At 39.3% G+C, this 16028-nt stretch overlaps 1 protein-coding gene across 1 annotated transcript in view; it reads right to left on the reverse strand.

The window, feature by feature from the left end:
- The window catches only part of dally (division abnormally delayed protein), a 184744-nt gene that overhangs the window by 34492 nt on the left and 134224 nt on the right, over nt 1-16028 (reverse strand). Inside the window, exon 5 of the mRNA XM_090168777.1 lies at nt 9826-10157. Within this exon, the coding sequence (XP_090024903.1) occupies nt 9826-10157 (332 nt within the window). The remainder of the gene's footprint in view (nt 1-9825; nt 10158-16028) is intronic.

Here is a 16028-nt window from a genome sequence, read left to right on the forward strand (position 1 = left end):
TTATACTAATTTTGAAAATTTCCTGACCGTTATACTAATTTGTGAAAATTTCATGACCGTTATACTAATGTTTAAAATTATCTGACAGTTATACTAATGTTTAAAATTATCTGACAGTTATACTTATGTTTAAAATTATCTGACCGTTATACTTATGTTTAAAATTCTGACTTTTCCTTGATATTTATAGTAATTTTTGAAAATTCCCCGACTTTTCCCTGGCTGTTATGCTAATTTGGTTTTGAATTCCCTGAATTTGCCAATAATTTCAGGTTAACCCGGCACTGTGGAAATCCTGCGCAACTTCATTATTTCCTGTATTATCAACTTGAATTTATCCGACGAAAATTTGCATAATCGAGGTAACACGAATTCTTATCAAAATAACAAATAACTGCCATTAAATTCTCTTCATTTTGGTAGATAATAGCTTAATAACGACGGTTATACAGAAGGGTGATATTAAATAATAATAACCCTATAAAGGAGGCCATTTAAATGAGTTCTGATAATGTAGTTTATATCAGACAATGCGCGGGGAGAAAATGTGCAAACTATATTAATACGAGGATACGTATAATTTCGGGTTAAAACTATTACATTATCCGATACGCTATAAGGGAAAGACTGCCACTATCCAATACTAAAAGAGAGAGAATTAGGGTTACCATGGCGACGGTGGTCTCGAGCTCAATTATTATTCGATCTAAGCAGGCCGAGAGAGGGGGAGGGAGGTTGTGGGTGTAGGGCGGCACCCCCGCGGCACGCTTTGATGGGGCTTTACCACGGCCAAGCGCGCGCCACAGACCGACGAGACTCGGCTGGAATGATGGGGTTGGTGGGAGTGGCGCACGTGGTTCGAGGCGCGGGTGTCAATTCGATCCGCTTTTGAAGCGCCTGCCACTGCTTCCTAGGATTCTGTTCGCATCGTCTTCAATCCTCCAGATATTTTACATATTTTGGGCAACGCATTTTCGATCAAAGACTGATTTCTTGATAGAGATTCTCCTTATATTTTTAAATGGGTATCAATTTCATGATTTTCTTATTGAGATTTTCAAGATTTAATGTTGTTAAATGGGACTGATTATATATCGCAGGATTCGTACAAAATTTCCGGAATTAAATTCCCTGACATTTGCAGGTTTTCTCTGACCATTTTAGTAGAATAATTGAATGGTTTGAGGTAAAAGTTTTAAAAATATTTATTATGTATTTTTAATACATCTTTCAAAAATTTATTTGACTGATTTCGTTTTGGGGTAATTTTTAAATTTTCTTACTTTTTTGGACCACTTTCAAATTCCCTGACTTTTCCCTGACCTTTTGGAATAATATTCAAATTCCCTGACTTTTCCCTGACCTTTTGGAATAATATTCAAATTCCTTGACTTTTCCCTGACCTTTTGGAATAATATTCAAATTCCTTGACTTTTCCCTGACCTTTTGGAATCATTTTCCAATTCCCTGACTTTTCCCTAACCTTTTGGAAACATTTTCCAATTCCCTGACTTTTCCCTAACCTTTTGGAAACATTTTCCAATTCCCTGACTTTTCCCTAACCTTTTGGAAACATTTTCCAATTCCCTGACTTTTCCCTAACCTTTTGGAAACATTTTCAAATTCCCTGACTTTTCCAGGTGGTGTACGAACCCTGTATCGTATTTCATGATTTTCAGATTGATATTTTCGAAATTTTCTTAATGTTGTTAATGAGGCTGATTAAATATCTGATTTCATGATTGTGTGATTGAGATTTTCGAGATTTTCCCAATTTTTTAAATGGTACTAATTATTCATCGAATTTCACGCTTATCTGATTGAGATGATTCTACGTTTCTAAATTTAATTATACATTGAATTTCATGATTTTCTGATTTAGAATTTCAAGATTTTCCTTATATTTTTAAATATAATTATATATCTGAATTCATGATTGTGTGATTGAAAGTTTCTCGTAAGTCCTAATTTTTCTAATTGAAACTAATTATTCATCGAATTTTACGATTATCTGATTGATATGTTAGAAATTTTTCTAATATTTTTAAAGGGAATTATACATTGGATTTCACGATTTCCCGAATACGAATTTCGCGACTTTCCCAATATTTTTAAATTAAACAGATTAAACATCAAATTCCATTTAAATTATGGAAATCAACCTGTACCGCTGGGAATAACTCAAAATATTGAAATTATATTTTTAAGCGAGAATCAACGGCGGATTAAATGATCTCTAGCGAAGAGTAGTGAAGGTGAAAGGTCATCGTCCTCTAATGCGAACGTCTTGGCGAAGGAATGTAGCGGCCGACATGACGTGATCGTTTTTGGCGGGAAAGATCTGGCGCGAGCAAACAACACGCGCGCCACTCTCGCGACCAAATAAGAATTTTATACCCCCAAGAATGTACTCAAGTTGACAGAGAATACGCAGCCTGGGTTAACGTGATATTCGGAAGCCGGGGAAACCTATATATTCTCCGCTAATCCGTATCCATTCTTGGAGACTACGAGCCATAAACGGGAACGTCTTTACCGGGTCATCTTAAGATACTCGATAAGTCGCAGCCTCCACCCCTTCGCCCACTTTCCCCGTCAACTGTCTGGTGGTGGCGAGTGCGCCCTCTTCAAAGTGAGCGTTCGGGAGCGTGCAGGATCCAATGGGAAATGGACGAGATCGGAACAACTTTTAATTCAATTATCGGGGAACGAAAAAACAGAGTCTCGGTTCCAGAGACCTACTGATTTTGGGCGCGCTCCAACGAACCGAGACCGTATGCGCCTTATCCGCAGCGAGGACTGGAACAGCGCCCTCGTGCGAGAGCCAAGGAGGGAGTTTCAGCGTGGCCAAGCGCGAAAACGAACGGCTTGTCTCCAAAGTCGTTTGCGGTATCGCGCGCTACGTTCCCATCAAATTTAAACGAATGGCGCCATCTATCGTCGTCGTAAAAGATAATTAATTCACCATCAAATATTCAGATATTTCGACGATTTTCACCTAGTCCGGCCGTTTTTTGGTTGGCATTTCGACCAAGGCGTCAGTTTCTGAACGGAGTTTCGACCAAGGCGTCAGTTTCTGAACGGAGTTTCGACCAAGGCGTCAGTTTCTGAACGGAGTTTCGACCAAGGCGTCAGTTTCTGAACGGAGTTTCGACCAAAGCGTCAGTTTCTGAACGGAGTTTCGACCAAAGCGTCAGTTTCTGAACGGAGTTTCGACCAAAGCGTCAGTTTCTGAACGGAGTTTCGACCAAAGCGTCAGTTTCTGAACGGAGTTTCGACCAAAGCGTCAGTTTCTGAACGGAGTTTCGACCAAAGCGTCAGTTTCTGAACGGAGTTTCGACCAAAGCGTCAGTTTCTGAACGGAGTTTCGACCAAAGCGTCAGTTTCTGAACGGAGTTTCGACCAAAGCGTCAGTTTCTGAACGGAGTTTCGACCAAAGCGTCAGTTTCTGAACGGAGTTTCGACCAAAGCGTCAGTTTCTGAACGGAGTTTCGACAAAGGCGTCAGTTTCTGAACGGAGTTTCGACAAAGGCGTCAGTTTCTGAACGGAGTTTCGACAAAGGCGTCAGTTTCTGAACGGAGTTTCGACAAAGGCGTCAGTTTCTGAACGGAGTTTCGACAAAGGCGTCAGTTTCTGAACGGAGTTTCGACCAAAGCGTCAGTTTCTGAACGGAGTTTCGACAAAGGCGTCAGTTTCTGAACGGAGTTTCGACAAAGGCGTCAGTTTCTGAACGGAGTTTCGACAAAGGCGTCAGTTTCTGAACGGAGTTTCGACAAAGGCGTCAGTTTCTGAACGGAGTTTCGACAAAGGCGTCAGTTTCTGAACGGAGTTTCGACAAAGGCGTCAGTTTCTGAACGGAGTTTCGACAAAGGCGTCAGTTTCTGAACGGAGTTTCGACAAAGGCGTCAGTTTCTGAACGGAGTTTCGACAAAGGCGTCAGTTTCTGAACGGAGTTTCGACAAAGGCGTCAGTTTCTGAACGGAGTTTCGACAAAGGCGTCAGTTTCTGAACGGAGTTTCGACAAAGGCGTCGGTTTCTGAACGGAGTTTCGACAAAGGCGTCGGTTTCTGAACGGAGTTTCGACAAAGGCGTCGGTTTCTGAACGGAGTTTCGACAAAGGCGTCGGTTTCTGAACGGAGTTTCGACAAAGGCGTCGGTTTCTGAACGGAGTTTCGACAAAGGCGTCGGTTTCTGAACGGAGTTTCGACAAAGGCGTCAGTTTCTGAACGGAGTTTCGACAAAGGCGTCAGTTTCTGAACGGAGTTTCGACAAAGGCGTCAGTTTCTGAACGGAGTTTCGACAAAGGCGTCGGTTTCTGAACGGAGTTTCGACAAAGGCGTCGGTTTCTGAACGGAGTTTCGACAAAGGCGTCGGTTTCTGAACGGAGTTTCGACAAAGGCGTCGGTTTCTGAACGGAGTTTCGACAAAGGCGTCAGTTTCTGAACGGAGTTTCGACAAAGGCGTCAGTTTCTGAACGGAGTTTCGACAAAGGCGTCAGTTTCTGAACGGAGTTTCGACAAAGGCGTCAGTTTCTGAACGGAGTTTCGACAAAGGCGTCAGTTTCTGAACGGAGTTTCGACAAAGGCGTCAGTTTCTGAACGGAGTTTCGACAAAGGCGTCAGTTTCTGAACGGAGTTTCGACTAAGGCGGCCTATATTGAACGGAATTTCGACAAGGGCAGCCTATACTGAACGGAATTTCGACAAAGGCGTCAGTTTCTCAACGCAAATTTTAGCAAGGCTTTCATTTCTTAAGTCTCTTTATAATCCAATTTCAATTACCGAGTTAATTTTTAAAGAATATCTACTGACGAGGAGTGTACCCGAGGTGTAAATCACCGATTTTGATGAAACTCGGGGGGTATGTAAACCTTGGGGTAACATTAACTTTCACCAAGGGAAAAGTTACGCTGGGCTTCCGTTTTGCTATGGCAACCAAAAATGTTTTTGACAACTTAAAATGAAAAAATCTACATTTAAAAAAGCATGGGATTTTCTCGGTTTCACAAGGGGGCTACTTGATGAATTTAACCCAAAATTGTTCAAATTTAGCATTTTAGTTGAAATTTTAATTTTAATTTTTGGTTTTCCAAAATTTTCACTGGGTTACCATCCTGTGAAACCGAGAAAATCCCATGCTTTTTTAAATGTAGATTTTTTCATTTTATGTTGTCAAAAACATTTTCGGTTGCCATAGCAAAACGGAAGCCCAGCGTAACTTTTCCCTTGGTGAAATTGCATGTTACCCCAAGGTTTACATACCCCCCGAGTTTCATCAAAATCGGTGATTTACACCTCGGGTACACTCCTCGTGAGTTATATATATTATCCTTAGTTATAGTTAATCCATCCTATTTATAACAACGTAGCTAAAATAACACCGTTCCACTTAATTTACGCCAAAGTAGGCTAAGACAATTACTTAATTTTAAATTAACTCGTAAGAGATAAAAACAGCTTTCCAGAAAATTGGATTTTCGTAAAATACGGTCCCAACGACATCCTAATTAAGCTTAGTTCCGCTGGAAAACCAAATGAGTAGAAGAAACCTTTCAAACGAGGTCTTACGGGCCCAAAATATTACTCTTAAGATAATAACGAGTAAAGCGAAAAGGCCGCCAAAGCTTAGGAGCTAATATCAAAAAAGGCGCGCGCAAAAAAAAGCGCTCGCGCTGCATAGTCTCGAAAAAATAAGATGGCGTAATGGCTCATGTCAACCAGACTCCCCGACAAGAATAATGAAGTCTTCGAAGACGGAAGCTGAAGAGCGAAGGATGGGGTGACGCTCCAAAAGGTGCGGGGGGGAACTGCCTTTAATTAATGATGGCAAAGACAGGGGTGTCTTTGTTTTAAAAAGAGGGGGGGTTCACCTACAGCGAGAACATAAATTTCTTTTAATTAGATACTCTTTGGTTAAAATTCTAGGCTATTTTGGAAAGGACAGTTTTTGAATGATTTTTCGGCAGAGGGGGGAACTTGCGTTAATGTTTTTGCCCCCCTTTCTGCGAATTCCCCGAGGAATGACGCGAATTACATCTAAGCCTTGGCGCGATAATTTAAATGGAGGAAATGGACAATTTCAAAAGGATTACGGATTTTTACGAAAGTTTTACTAAATTACTGTACGTCGGCGATTAATTTAAAAAGGGGTTTTAATAATCCGCGCGCATTTCCCGGAGATGTCGTTAAATTGACTCGAAATTCAGCTGCTACTGATGTTTCGATTAGTATTTTCCTATCAAGGTTAATATTTCAAAGTTGAAATATGCTCGTTAATTTTAATTTGAAAGAAGGCATATTTAATGGTGCTCAACTTATACTAATTATGTTAAATGTTTTAAAATTAAATTATAAAAACTATATAATAAATGCTAAATACCCGAAAGCGCAAATGCTACAGGCCCGAAAGCGCAAATGCTACAGGCCCGAAAGCGCAAATGCTACAGGCCCGAAAGCATAAATGCTACAGGCCCGAAAGCATAAATGCTACAGGCCCGAAAGCATAAATGCTACACGTCCGAAAGCATAAATGCTACACGTCCGAAAGCATAAATGCTACAGGCCCGAAAGCATAAATGCTACAGGCCCGAAAGCATAAATGCTACAGGCCCGAAAGTATAAATGCTACACGTCCGAAAGTATAAATGCTACACGTCCGAAAGTATAAATGCTACACGTCCGAAAGTATAAATGCTACACGTCCGAAAGCATAAATGCTACACGCCCGAAAGCATAAATGCTACACGCCCGAAAGCATAAATGCTACACGCCCGAAAGCATAAATGCTACACGCCCGAAAGCATAAATGCTACACGCCCGAAAGCATAAATGCTACACGCCCGAAAGCATATATGCTATATGTTAGAAGCATAAAAAGTATAAAGTATTAAAAGTAAGCATATATAAAAGTGTAAAATGTACATATTAGAATCAAAGAATACTATCGAACTTTCGGTTGAAACTATTTAAAAGCGAAGAGTAATGGACTTGGTTCCGAGAAGAGCTTTGTGGCTGAAGAGCAGAGGGATGTCCACCGAGAGGCGAGAGATGGGCTACATCGGCACGGTTGCGAATGGCGGAGCTTCCGGTAAGCATCAATATCTCCCTCGACTTCCGGAAGGGCCTTTTCCGCTGGGGAAAAGCGAATTAGGCGCCGCAAAACGGCGATTCTCGGAACTACGTCGCTAATCCCGAAATCCGGCCCAAAAGGGAGAGCCACTTGATTTATTAGACGGGATAAATTATCCCGAATCCTCGGTTACTGCCCGATCTATTTAGACGCCTTCGCCGCGACGGGGCGCCCTATACGCGCCGTCATAATTTTGCCCTATTGAGCAGACGACGCTGAAGGTTAAATTGATTATATTCGCCGTCGCGTCACGTGAATTGCCCAATTCGCTTTGTCTGATTAAGATAACGTAGGCCGCCGTACGCCGAATACCAGATTGTACATTTGACAATGAACGCCATCTAACGGATAATAGTGTAAGCTTTTTATTCCCGCGCGGGGAGTAGCGTTTTCCAGGAAGAGCCGCGAGTAGAAATGTTGAATATTCCAAACGCGTAATAGATTGGTGTTTAGGGAGAAGCTAGCTACCTGGAGTTATCCGTCAACGGGAATATTTTAGTGATGGGCCAAACAATCTATTACGAATGTAACATTAGAAAATAATTACGACCTGCATTCCCAAAACAACCAAATCTGAATATTAATTTTGGGCAATTTATACGGGAAAATAGGAACCAAATAGCAATCAAAGTGAAATATCGGATGCCCAAAAACTGGTCGAAGATTTCAATATCGGATGCCCAAAAACTGCCTTAAGATTTCAATATCAGATGCCCAAAAACGGCCTTAACATTTCAATATCGGATGCCCAAAAACTGGCTGAAGATTTCAATATCAGATCCCAAAAACTGACTGAAAATTTAAATATCGGATGCCCAAAAACTGACTGAAGATTGCAATATCGGATCGCAAAAACTGACTTAGATTTAAATTGAATCAAATGCAGCATATTATTGATAAAAAATTTCGATGAAAGTCGAATTGTATCTGCACAATTCGGGATATTATTTTAAATCATATTTGACACACCATTTTTAGAAGGAAATTTCGGACCAAATCTCTATTTTAAGGCTGTAGTTAGCACACATATATTTTTGGTAATAAAAATTAAATTGATTTGATTATAATTTTACGGACCAATTGAGTTCATACTGGAGGTACTTGTAATCGTATTATGGTAAAGCGCGGATAAAAATTCCATCTATCAAGGACCCCCGACCCGCCCCATCGCGGAAAGTTTAACAACCTCGTCAGCTAATCCCACGAAACACCGCCCTCTAGCGGGATTTTTTAACATCCCCATTATTAACGTAGTTAACTCGGTATAGTAGTTTGCGCGCCTTATCCGCTAAAGTTTTAATTACAATTAAAGGCACCTTCTAATTGGCCACGATGTGTAAAACTGTGGGATGATTTCCGAGTCAAGGCTAACGCGTCATTTTGGTAAAGAAAAGAACATCTAGCGGCGCTGGGAAAGGCGGCTGGTAGGGTACAGTTTGCGGTGTTATCAGCCACGAGTGGGTGTTAGATAAGGCGGGGTCGCTAGAGGTATCAAACTCCGGGATCGTATAGATGTTTTTTAAGAGAAGTCTGGCCATGGTTATTTCCCCCCCTTTCCCGGCCCCCGTTTCTTGCAGTTTGCGCGTGTGATGTACGGGCAGCGTATAAAGGAAGTTAGCACTTGATTTTCATTAGACCATATCAGCGCTTATCCGTTTACGGCCCGGGGTTCCGTTCGCACTGGTGACCTATAATTACTTATCTCGATCAGTGGGACAACGGAAGACACTTGTCTGAATAATCAATTATGGACTCGTCTAATGAACAAAAAGAACTTATTAAGGTTGCCGAGAACGTTGCATTCCATAATGGTACCAGGGCTCTCAGCCAATGGTACTCAAAAAAAATTAGGAATTATAGGACAAAAATGTCCAAACTATAAGATAACAGGGCCTCCACTAAAATCTTAAAAAATTTTTATAGGAAAAATAAGGTTATATTTCTAAAAATATACGACTTTATAGGCCTATTTTTTCAAAATTATAGGATTTTATAGGACTATATATGCTATTTCATTTACTAACTGTATACATTTAGAAACAAAATCTTTATTTAGTTAAATAAATCTTTGATTTTTACTAAAAAAATAGAAACTATTTAACATACTAGTAGCCAACCATGTTAACAATAACAAAAGTATAGACTAGAATGACTTTATATAGGAATTTATTTTCGTGAGAATGACCAATGAAATATATTTATTGTTTTTGTGTAAATACTTTAAAATTTGATTAACTGGGTATTAACCGCATACGTTAAAAATATAAAAAATATAGGAAAAAAAGAATTATAGGATTTTATAGGACCATTTCAGAATTATAGGAAAATATAGGATCGCTGGGAGCCCTGTGATACTACTACAAACACAAGGAGAACGCCGCTAGCCTTTAAACAAGTGTTGCGTACATATTTCATTGTACCAGCCTTAATGCTGAGCGTTTTACGGAAAGGGGGAAGACAATTTTCCCCTTCTGACGGCAGCAGGCGCTAAAGCGTCTAGCCAATCAAAATTGTACACAATAAAATAGACGATTTTGACGGGTTGCGTTCTCCTTGTGTGTTTGTTGCTCCTAGGTGGCACTTAATTCACGAATATATTTATAAATATCAATAAAAAAATTATAACCGATAAAATCGCTATTAGAAGCACTGATTAAATATTTAAATCGTAGGATAAAAAAGGGCGTAGCACTCACTCGGCGAATTCATGTCCGTTCCAGCACTTGTCGCTCCTGGTAGAGAGATGGTCCTCGCTGCATAGTTTGTCCGACAAGGAGCCGAAGAAGGACTTGGACTCCGACAACTTCCGGGCGAAGTTCTGCAATCTCTGCAGCAACGGTTCTTCGCCGGCCGCCCTCGAGCTTTTGCCCTTCAAACTAGATGGCGGGGTCGTCTCCGTTTCGGTCGCTGACGTCGTCGTCTCCGTCCCGTTCGTGGACCTATCAGCGGCCGGCTTCGTGGCAGATGCCTTTTCTTTGGACGCCACGTCACGGGCCACTCTCCGCGGACTACCGCACGCTATTTTGACCTGCAGAAAACAAATTAAATGATTAATTTACATTGAAAAACCGATAAGTGCAAGCATAAGCTTTTAATTATTTTTAACGTAAGTGTAAAAGTTAATTATGTTCGTCTTGTTACATTTTACTGGGAATAATTTCTAGAAATACTTCACATTTATTATAAAACCTAATATTTGATCCAGCTTAGGCTTAAGCTATTTAGCGACTTTTAAAGCCATTAATTCAGGTGGCCGGGTTACAATTCGTAGGAGGGTGGTGGCAAGCCCTTCATGACACGCGAGCCAACAGCTCCCTTCACTAACTATTACCGTTAACCTCTACACAACAGGGTTCGTACGAAATTTTCGGATTTCAAATCCCTGACTTATCCAGGTTATCCCAGACCACAATTTTTGGCAATATCCCTGGTAATTCATTTTAAATATAAAAAACTTAATTATATTTTATAACAGCATACCACATTGTAACCCGGCCACCTGTTTAAAAGGAATTAAAAATCGCTAGATGACGTGGGCCTAAGATGGTGTCTAGGGTATTAGTCTAGCTGATAATAATTATTATTATTATTACGTCTGCCAAACATTTAAGGTGCTAGCTTTTTATTTATTATTTATTTTTCGCCAACTATATTGGGAATTATTTCCGCGATGCAAAGTTTGTTGACTAATAAAATACCCGACTTTTCGCGATATGTGAATCCCTAACTTATACCTGACTTTTCCCCCCAATTTGGGAATCCCTGACTTATCCTGGTTCAGTGCGAACCGTGTACTAGTTTTTATGGAAGGGGAAACCTAAGCAGAGGCGGCGAAAGGGGGGGGGGACGATGAAGGCGGCCCGACCCGGTTACCAGGGGTGCCATTGGAGAAGCTCGAGGGGGGGGGGTGCAAATCAGAACGATTAAACTTTAAGCATGTTTATGGGCTCGAGGGGGGGGGTGCAAAACGAAGGACCCGTGAAAACTTCTGCACGGTCCTGGGGGGTGTCACAAAAACATTGCCGCCCCGGGGACCCTGCCTTCTTAAGCCGCCACTGAACCAAAGCACTCGGGAGAAAAACCCTAAAAGCCCTACAAATGGTCAATAAAATTCGACTTTATAAGGCTAATTCTTTGAAAAATAATGTAACCAATAGGATAGATTATGTTCAAATTACCAAAAAAAAGCTATCAAATATGTTTGCTGTGAAAACACACGATTTTTAAAGGGATTTGGTTAAAAATGTGTAATGATAATTTACATAATTTTGGTTAAAATGTTTTCCAACAATTTAGTTTTTGATATTAAAATCGTGTAATGGCCACGGTAAAGTAGTAAAAATACCAATGAAAAATATAGGAAAAAGATCTAATTATAGGAAATTATAGAAGGAAATTGTAAAAATATGTGCATAATTGGCCCGTTAACAAATCCAATTTAGAGAACCAAATAAAGATTGAAATGAGGATACATTTTACGGCCTGGTCTTTTTGGACTTGCCACCCATTTCCAGTAGTCCCGTGATCGAATGTTTATTTACACTCTTTTATGGGTTTTTCGGAACAAAATCCAAGCCCATAATGGCCCCTCAAAAACAGTAGCGAACACAAACACGGTCGCGCGTAGCGGCGGTAATCATCCGGCCAATACCGCGATAAAGTAGCGAAGGTAGCTTCTTATATAAACTACAGATGGAACGGTCTAAATGACCGGGGGTCAGCCGGCTCCCGAGTCAATATTTCCAGAGAAGGTCCGAACGGAGACGGAGGCAATAAAGCGAGTGACCAGGTTGATTTAAGCCAGTTAGCCGGCCGTGTCCACCTTCTAGCCATTGACCGGAACCCAGAATCCACTCCTTAAGCCGCTTGTATAACTTTCTCGGCGGCGCCACCAGGGGGTGTTCGCGGAAATAAACGCGCTTACAGAGCCATCTTTCTTTTGAGAAAGGTAGTTTCGACTCTGTCCCCCTGGCGGCGACAGAGAGACACGTCCCCCTGGCGGGATCTACCGACCGTATAAATTAAGGTTTCGAAAATACGGCCAATGCCGTATATTAAGTTACTAGCTGCATTAATTCAATAAGATCAAAATTAACTAAAATATCATAGTTTACGTTCGCACTATATACCAAGGAAATGTCACGAAAATGTTTGTAAGAAAAGCAACTTTAGAAATTACAGGCGTATTATTCGGGTAAGATATCGGAAACAAAATAGTCTAAATGTAGGAAACAAAAGCTAAATGTAGGAAACAAAAGCTAAATGTAGGAAACAAAAGCTAAATGTAGGAAACAAAATAGTCAAAATGTAGGAAACAAAATAGTCAAAATGTAGGAAACAAAATAGTCAAAATGTAGGAAACAAAATAGTCAAAATGTAGGAAACAAAATAGTCAAAATGTAGGAAACAAAATAGTCAAAATGTAGGAAACAAAATAGTCAAAATGTAGGAAACAAAATAGTCAAAATGTAGGAAACAAAATAGTCAAAATGTAGGAAACAAAATAGTCAAAATGTAGGAAACAAAATAGTCAAAATGTAGGAAACAAAATAGTCAAAATGTAGGAAACAAAAGACGCTAAATGTAGGAAACAAAAGACGCTAAATGTAGGAAACAAAAGACGCTAAATGTAGGAAACAAAAGACGCTAAATGTAGGAAACAAAAGACGCTAAATGTAGGAAACAAAAGACGCTAAATGTAGGAAACAAAAGACGCTAAATGTAGGAAACAAAAGACGCTAAATGTAGGAAACAAAATAGCCTCTTTTGCTACTATATTTAGCCTCTTTTGTTACTATATTTAGCCTCTTTTGTTACTATATTTAGCCTCTTTTGTTACTATATTTAGCCTCTTTTGTTACTATATTTAGCCTCTTTTGTTACTATATTTAGCCTCTTTTGTTACTATATTTAGCCTCTTTTGTTACTATATTTAGCCTCTTTTGTTACTATATTTAGCCTCTTTTGTTACTATATTTAGCCTCTTTTGTTACTATATTTAGCCTCTTTTGTTACTATATTTAGCCTCTTTTGTTACTATATTTAGCCTCTTTTGTTACTATATTTAGCCTCTTTTGTTACTATATTTAGCCTCTTTTGTTACTATATTTAGCCTCTTTTGTTACTATATTTAGCCTATTTGTTACCGAAGAGGCTAAGTAAAGGAAACAAAATAGGCTAAATACAGGTAAGAAAAAGGCTAAATACAGGAAAATATAAACAAAATAGGCTAGTTATATAAAGGAAAGCTAGTTAGCAAGGACCTTCGCTAAATTTCCCCACTTTAGCAGTAATTCTAAACAACCACGTTAAGCTACAAATTTCGAGCAGGTCAACGGCCGAACCACGGGACAGACTTCAAAAGCGATCACAACAGAGAGTAGCAAAAATATCAGTTTCATTTCTAGGAAGGGGGGAGGGGGTGGCAGGAGCATTGTCTGATAAAGTCTGCCTTATTGCGGGAGGCATCGCGGGGAAGCCATACGTCGTGGGGCACCCGGCGAAAAAGCTCAAAGCTCAGTAGACAAACACAACGGCGGGCCAGCAACCCGACGTCTCATCCGCCTTGCCCCTTTAAAGCTAACTTTCCCGAATAGAATCGATATAAGCGAACGATATGAGAACGCCACCATATTCCCGTCACGACAACGTCAACCGACCCGGAGGCGATACGACGGAAGCCCTGAGATTAAGCTAACCGACGCCCTGCAAACTGAGATTGTCCGACCCAAAGGCTAATTCCGAAACGAAGTGGATTTCGGAAAAGTCTCCGATATATATAGATTGCACGTGACACTCAGTTGGCACCGAAGTCAAAGCTACTTAGCCCCGTATTAGTACGTTGAGCGGTTACGTCAGGTAACTGACAGTCGTGACTCTCGATCTCCTAGACTGTAATAACAATCGAAGAAAGAATTGATTCCAACTTTTTGCCTTCCAGTTGTAAAAACAGGTATGTTATGGGCCTCCGGAACGTCAAACAATCGGATAAATTCTTGCCCATTTACCAAATTAAAAGTAAATGGGAATAGAACAATAGTACTATTGTTTTTTTAATAATTAAATAAATTGAATTTTTATTACAAATTTGTCACGAAATTCTTCCATTTGATTTTCCACCTCGAATAACTATCTGATAATTTATAAGTCATTTCATTTTTTGTACATTGAACTATTAAGCGATATTTAAAGATAATATGAAGGTTAACAACATAAAAAAAAATTATAAAAATATCAAGTAGACAAAAATAGTCCAAACTCTTTTCAGACGAAGTCAATAAAATCGACTATTTTAAACCAATGTTGTTCATTTTTTCATTTAAAAAAACGATTTCTTTGATTTAAATCCTATTTTTATTGATTTTTTAAGGGTTTATGCTCGTTTTTCTAGACAAATTGGTAAATAATTTGACTGCAGCGATAACTGAAACTATAGTCGAAATTTATCTTTATTAAATTGAATTATTAATTAATAATGAAATTTAATTGCATTTTGTCAGAATTGAAATTTCTAAAGAAACTACTTTTGCACACTTTTTTAAATACATTGATTTTTATAAATCACTTTAATTAAATCGCTGATTTAAATCAATTTGATTTCAAAAATTGACTTCAGCGATAACCCTGAAATATAGTTTAATCATAATTAAATTGAATTTTAATTAATAATGAAGTTTAATTGCATTTTCTGTGAATGGAAATTTCTGAAGAACCTATTTTCGTATATTTTTATAAATACAATGAAGTATAATACGTGATTTAAGACAATGATTATTTAAAAAAAAAATCACCTGTTTTAAACCAAATTTCATTTTTCATTTTTACTATGGGTAGTTAGCTGTGGTTTATTAAAAGGTACTTTAAAACCTCGTCTAAAAAAGGTATGAAGTTTCCTATTTAATTGGGATCACCTTAATTCACATTTCTTCAGATTTGGCGCTAAATACGTTTAAAATCAGTCTAAGAGAGACAAGCGACATACTTATGGAACAACATTATAGACTTACGTTAAAGGCCTAGGATTTCTTCTGCCAGTTTTCCTTTAAGTTTTCTTCCCGCCGCGCAAATATTCTGGTGGTAGGCCAACGTGTTCTGCGGTTAGCCTCCCACCAGGATATTTGCGCGGCGGGAAGAAAACTTAAAGGAAAACTGACAGAAGAAATCCTAGGCCTTTAAGGCTTGTTATCATCTTAGTAGACGAATTTTCGATTCAGAACATACTCCATTTAAAATAACGTTCGCTTTATAAAATAATCTAAAAATAAAAGTATTTAGCCAAATACTCGCTCGAGACCAAAAATGGTAAATGGCAGAGAAGTAATTAGTATTCCATAATACCTCCACGAGAAAATGGGCTCCCATTTCAACAGTTAAATTCTTTGCGGCTAACAAAAGAATTCTTAATTTAGCTTTCATAATTAGGTAATTTAGATTATTTCGGGAATAGTCTCAAAATTCAGGTTTTAACCCTACGTTTGACCTTTTTCCGTCGCGAGTCATTCAATTTCGGCGGTACTTGTACTATATACTATACTCCCGATTATGCGCATTAGTATAAGAGTGTGCAGTTTTTATCATTCATAGGCCGTCTTGTTCATTTTTCAAAGCGACAGAAATAATAAGCTAAATCCTCGTTTAGTATGCTAGGTAGTTTACTAGACAATCACGGCCGAATTCGTTTTTTCCACAGGAAGCGTATGGAGCTGGCGCCAGGAATTTTAAACACGTAGTACCAACACGGACTGTCCAAGTCTTGTATGCCTTTATCTCGCCACACAGCGGGGCACGTTCGCGAGAATTGTAGTGGACACATTGGACCGAGTAGCTTGTCACTCCTAAATATTGTGTCCACCTGATTACTGGTTTTCGAAAAAGGTTGCAATTAAACGCAAATATTTCG

The sequence above is a fragment of the Leiobunum rupestre genome, chromosome 3 (assembly GCF_980474605.1).
Source record: "Leiobunum rupestre chromosome 3, qqLeiRupe1.1.hap1, whole genome shotgun sequence".
NCBI classification, from domain to species: Eukaryota; Metazoa; Arthropoda; class Arachnida; order Opiliones; family Sclerosomatidae; genus Leiobunum; species Leiobunum rupestre.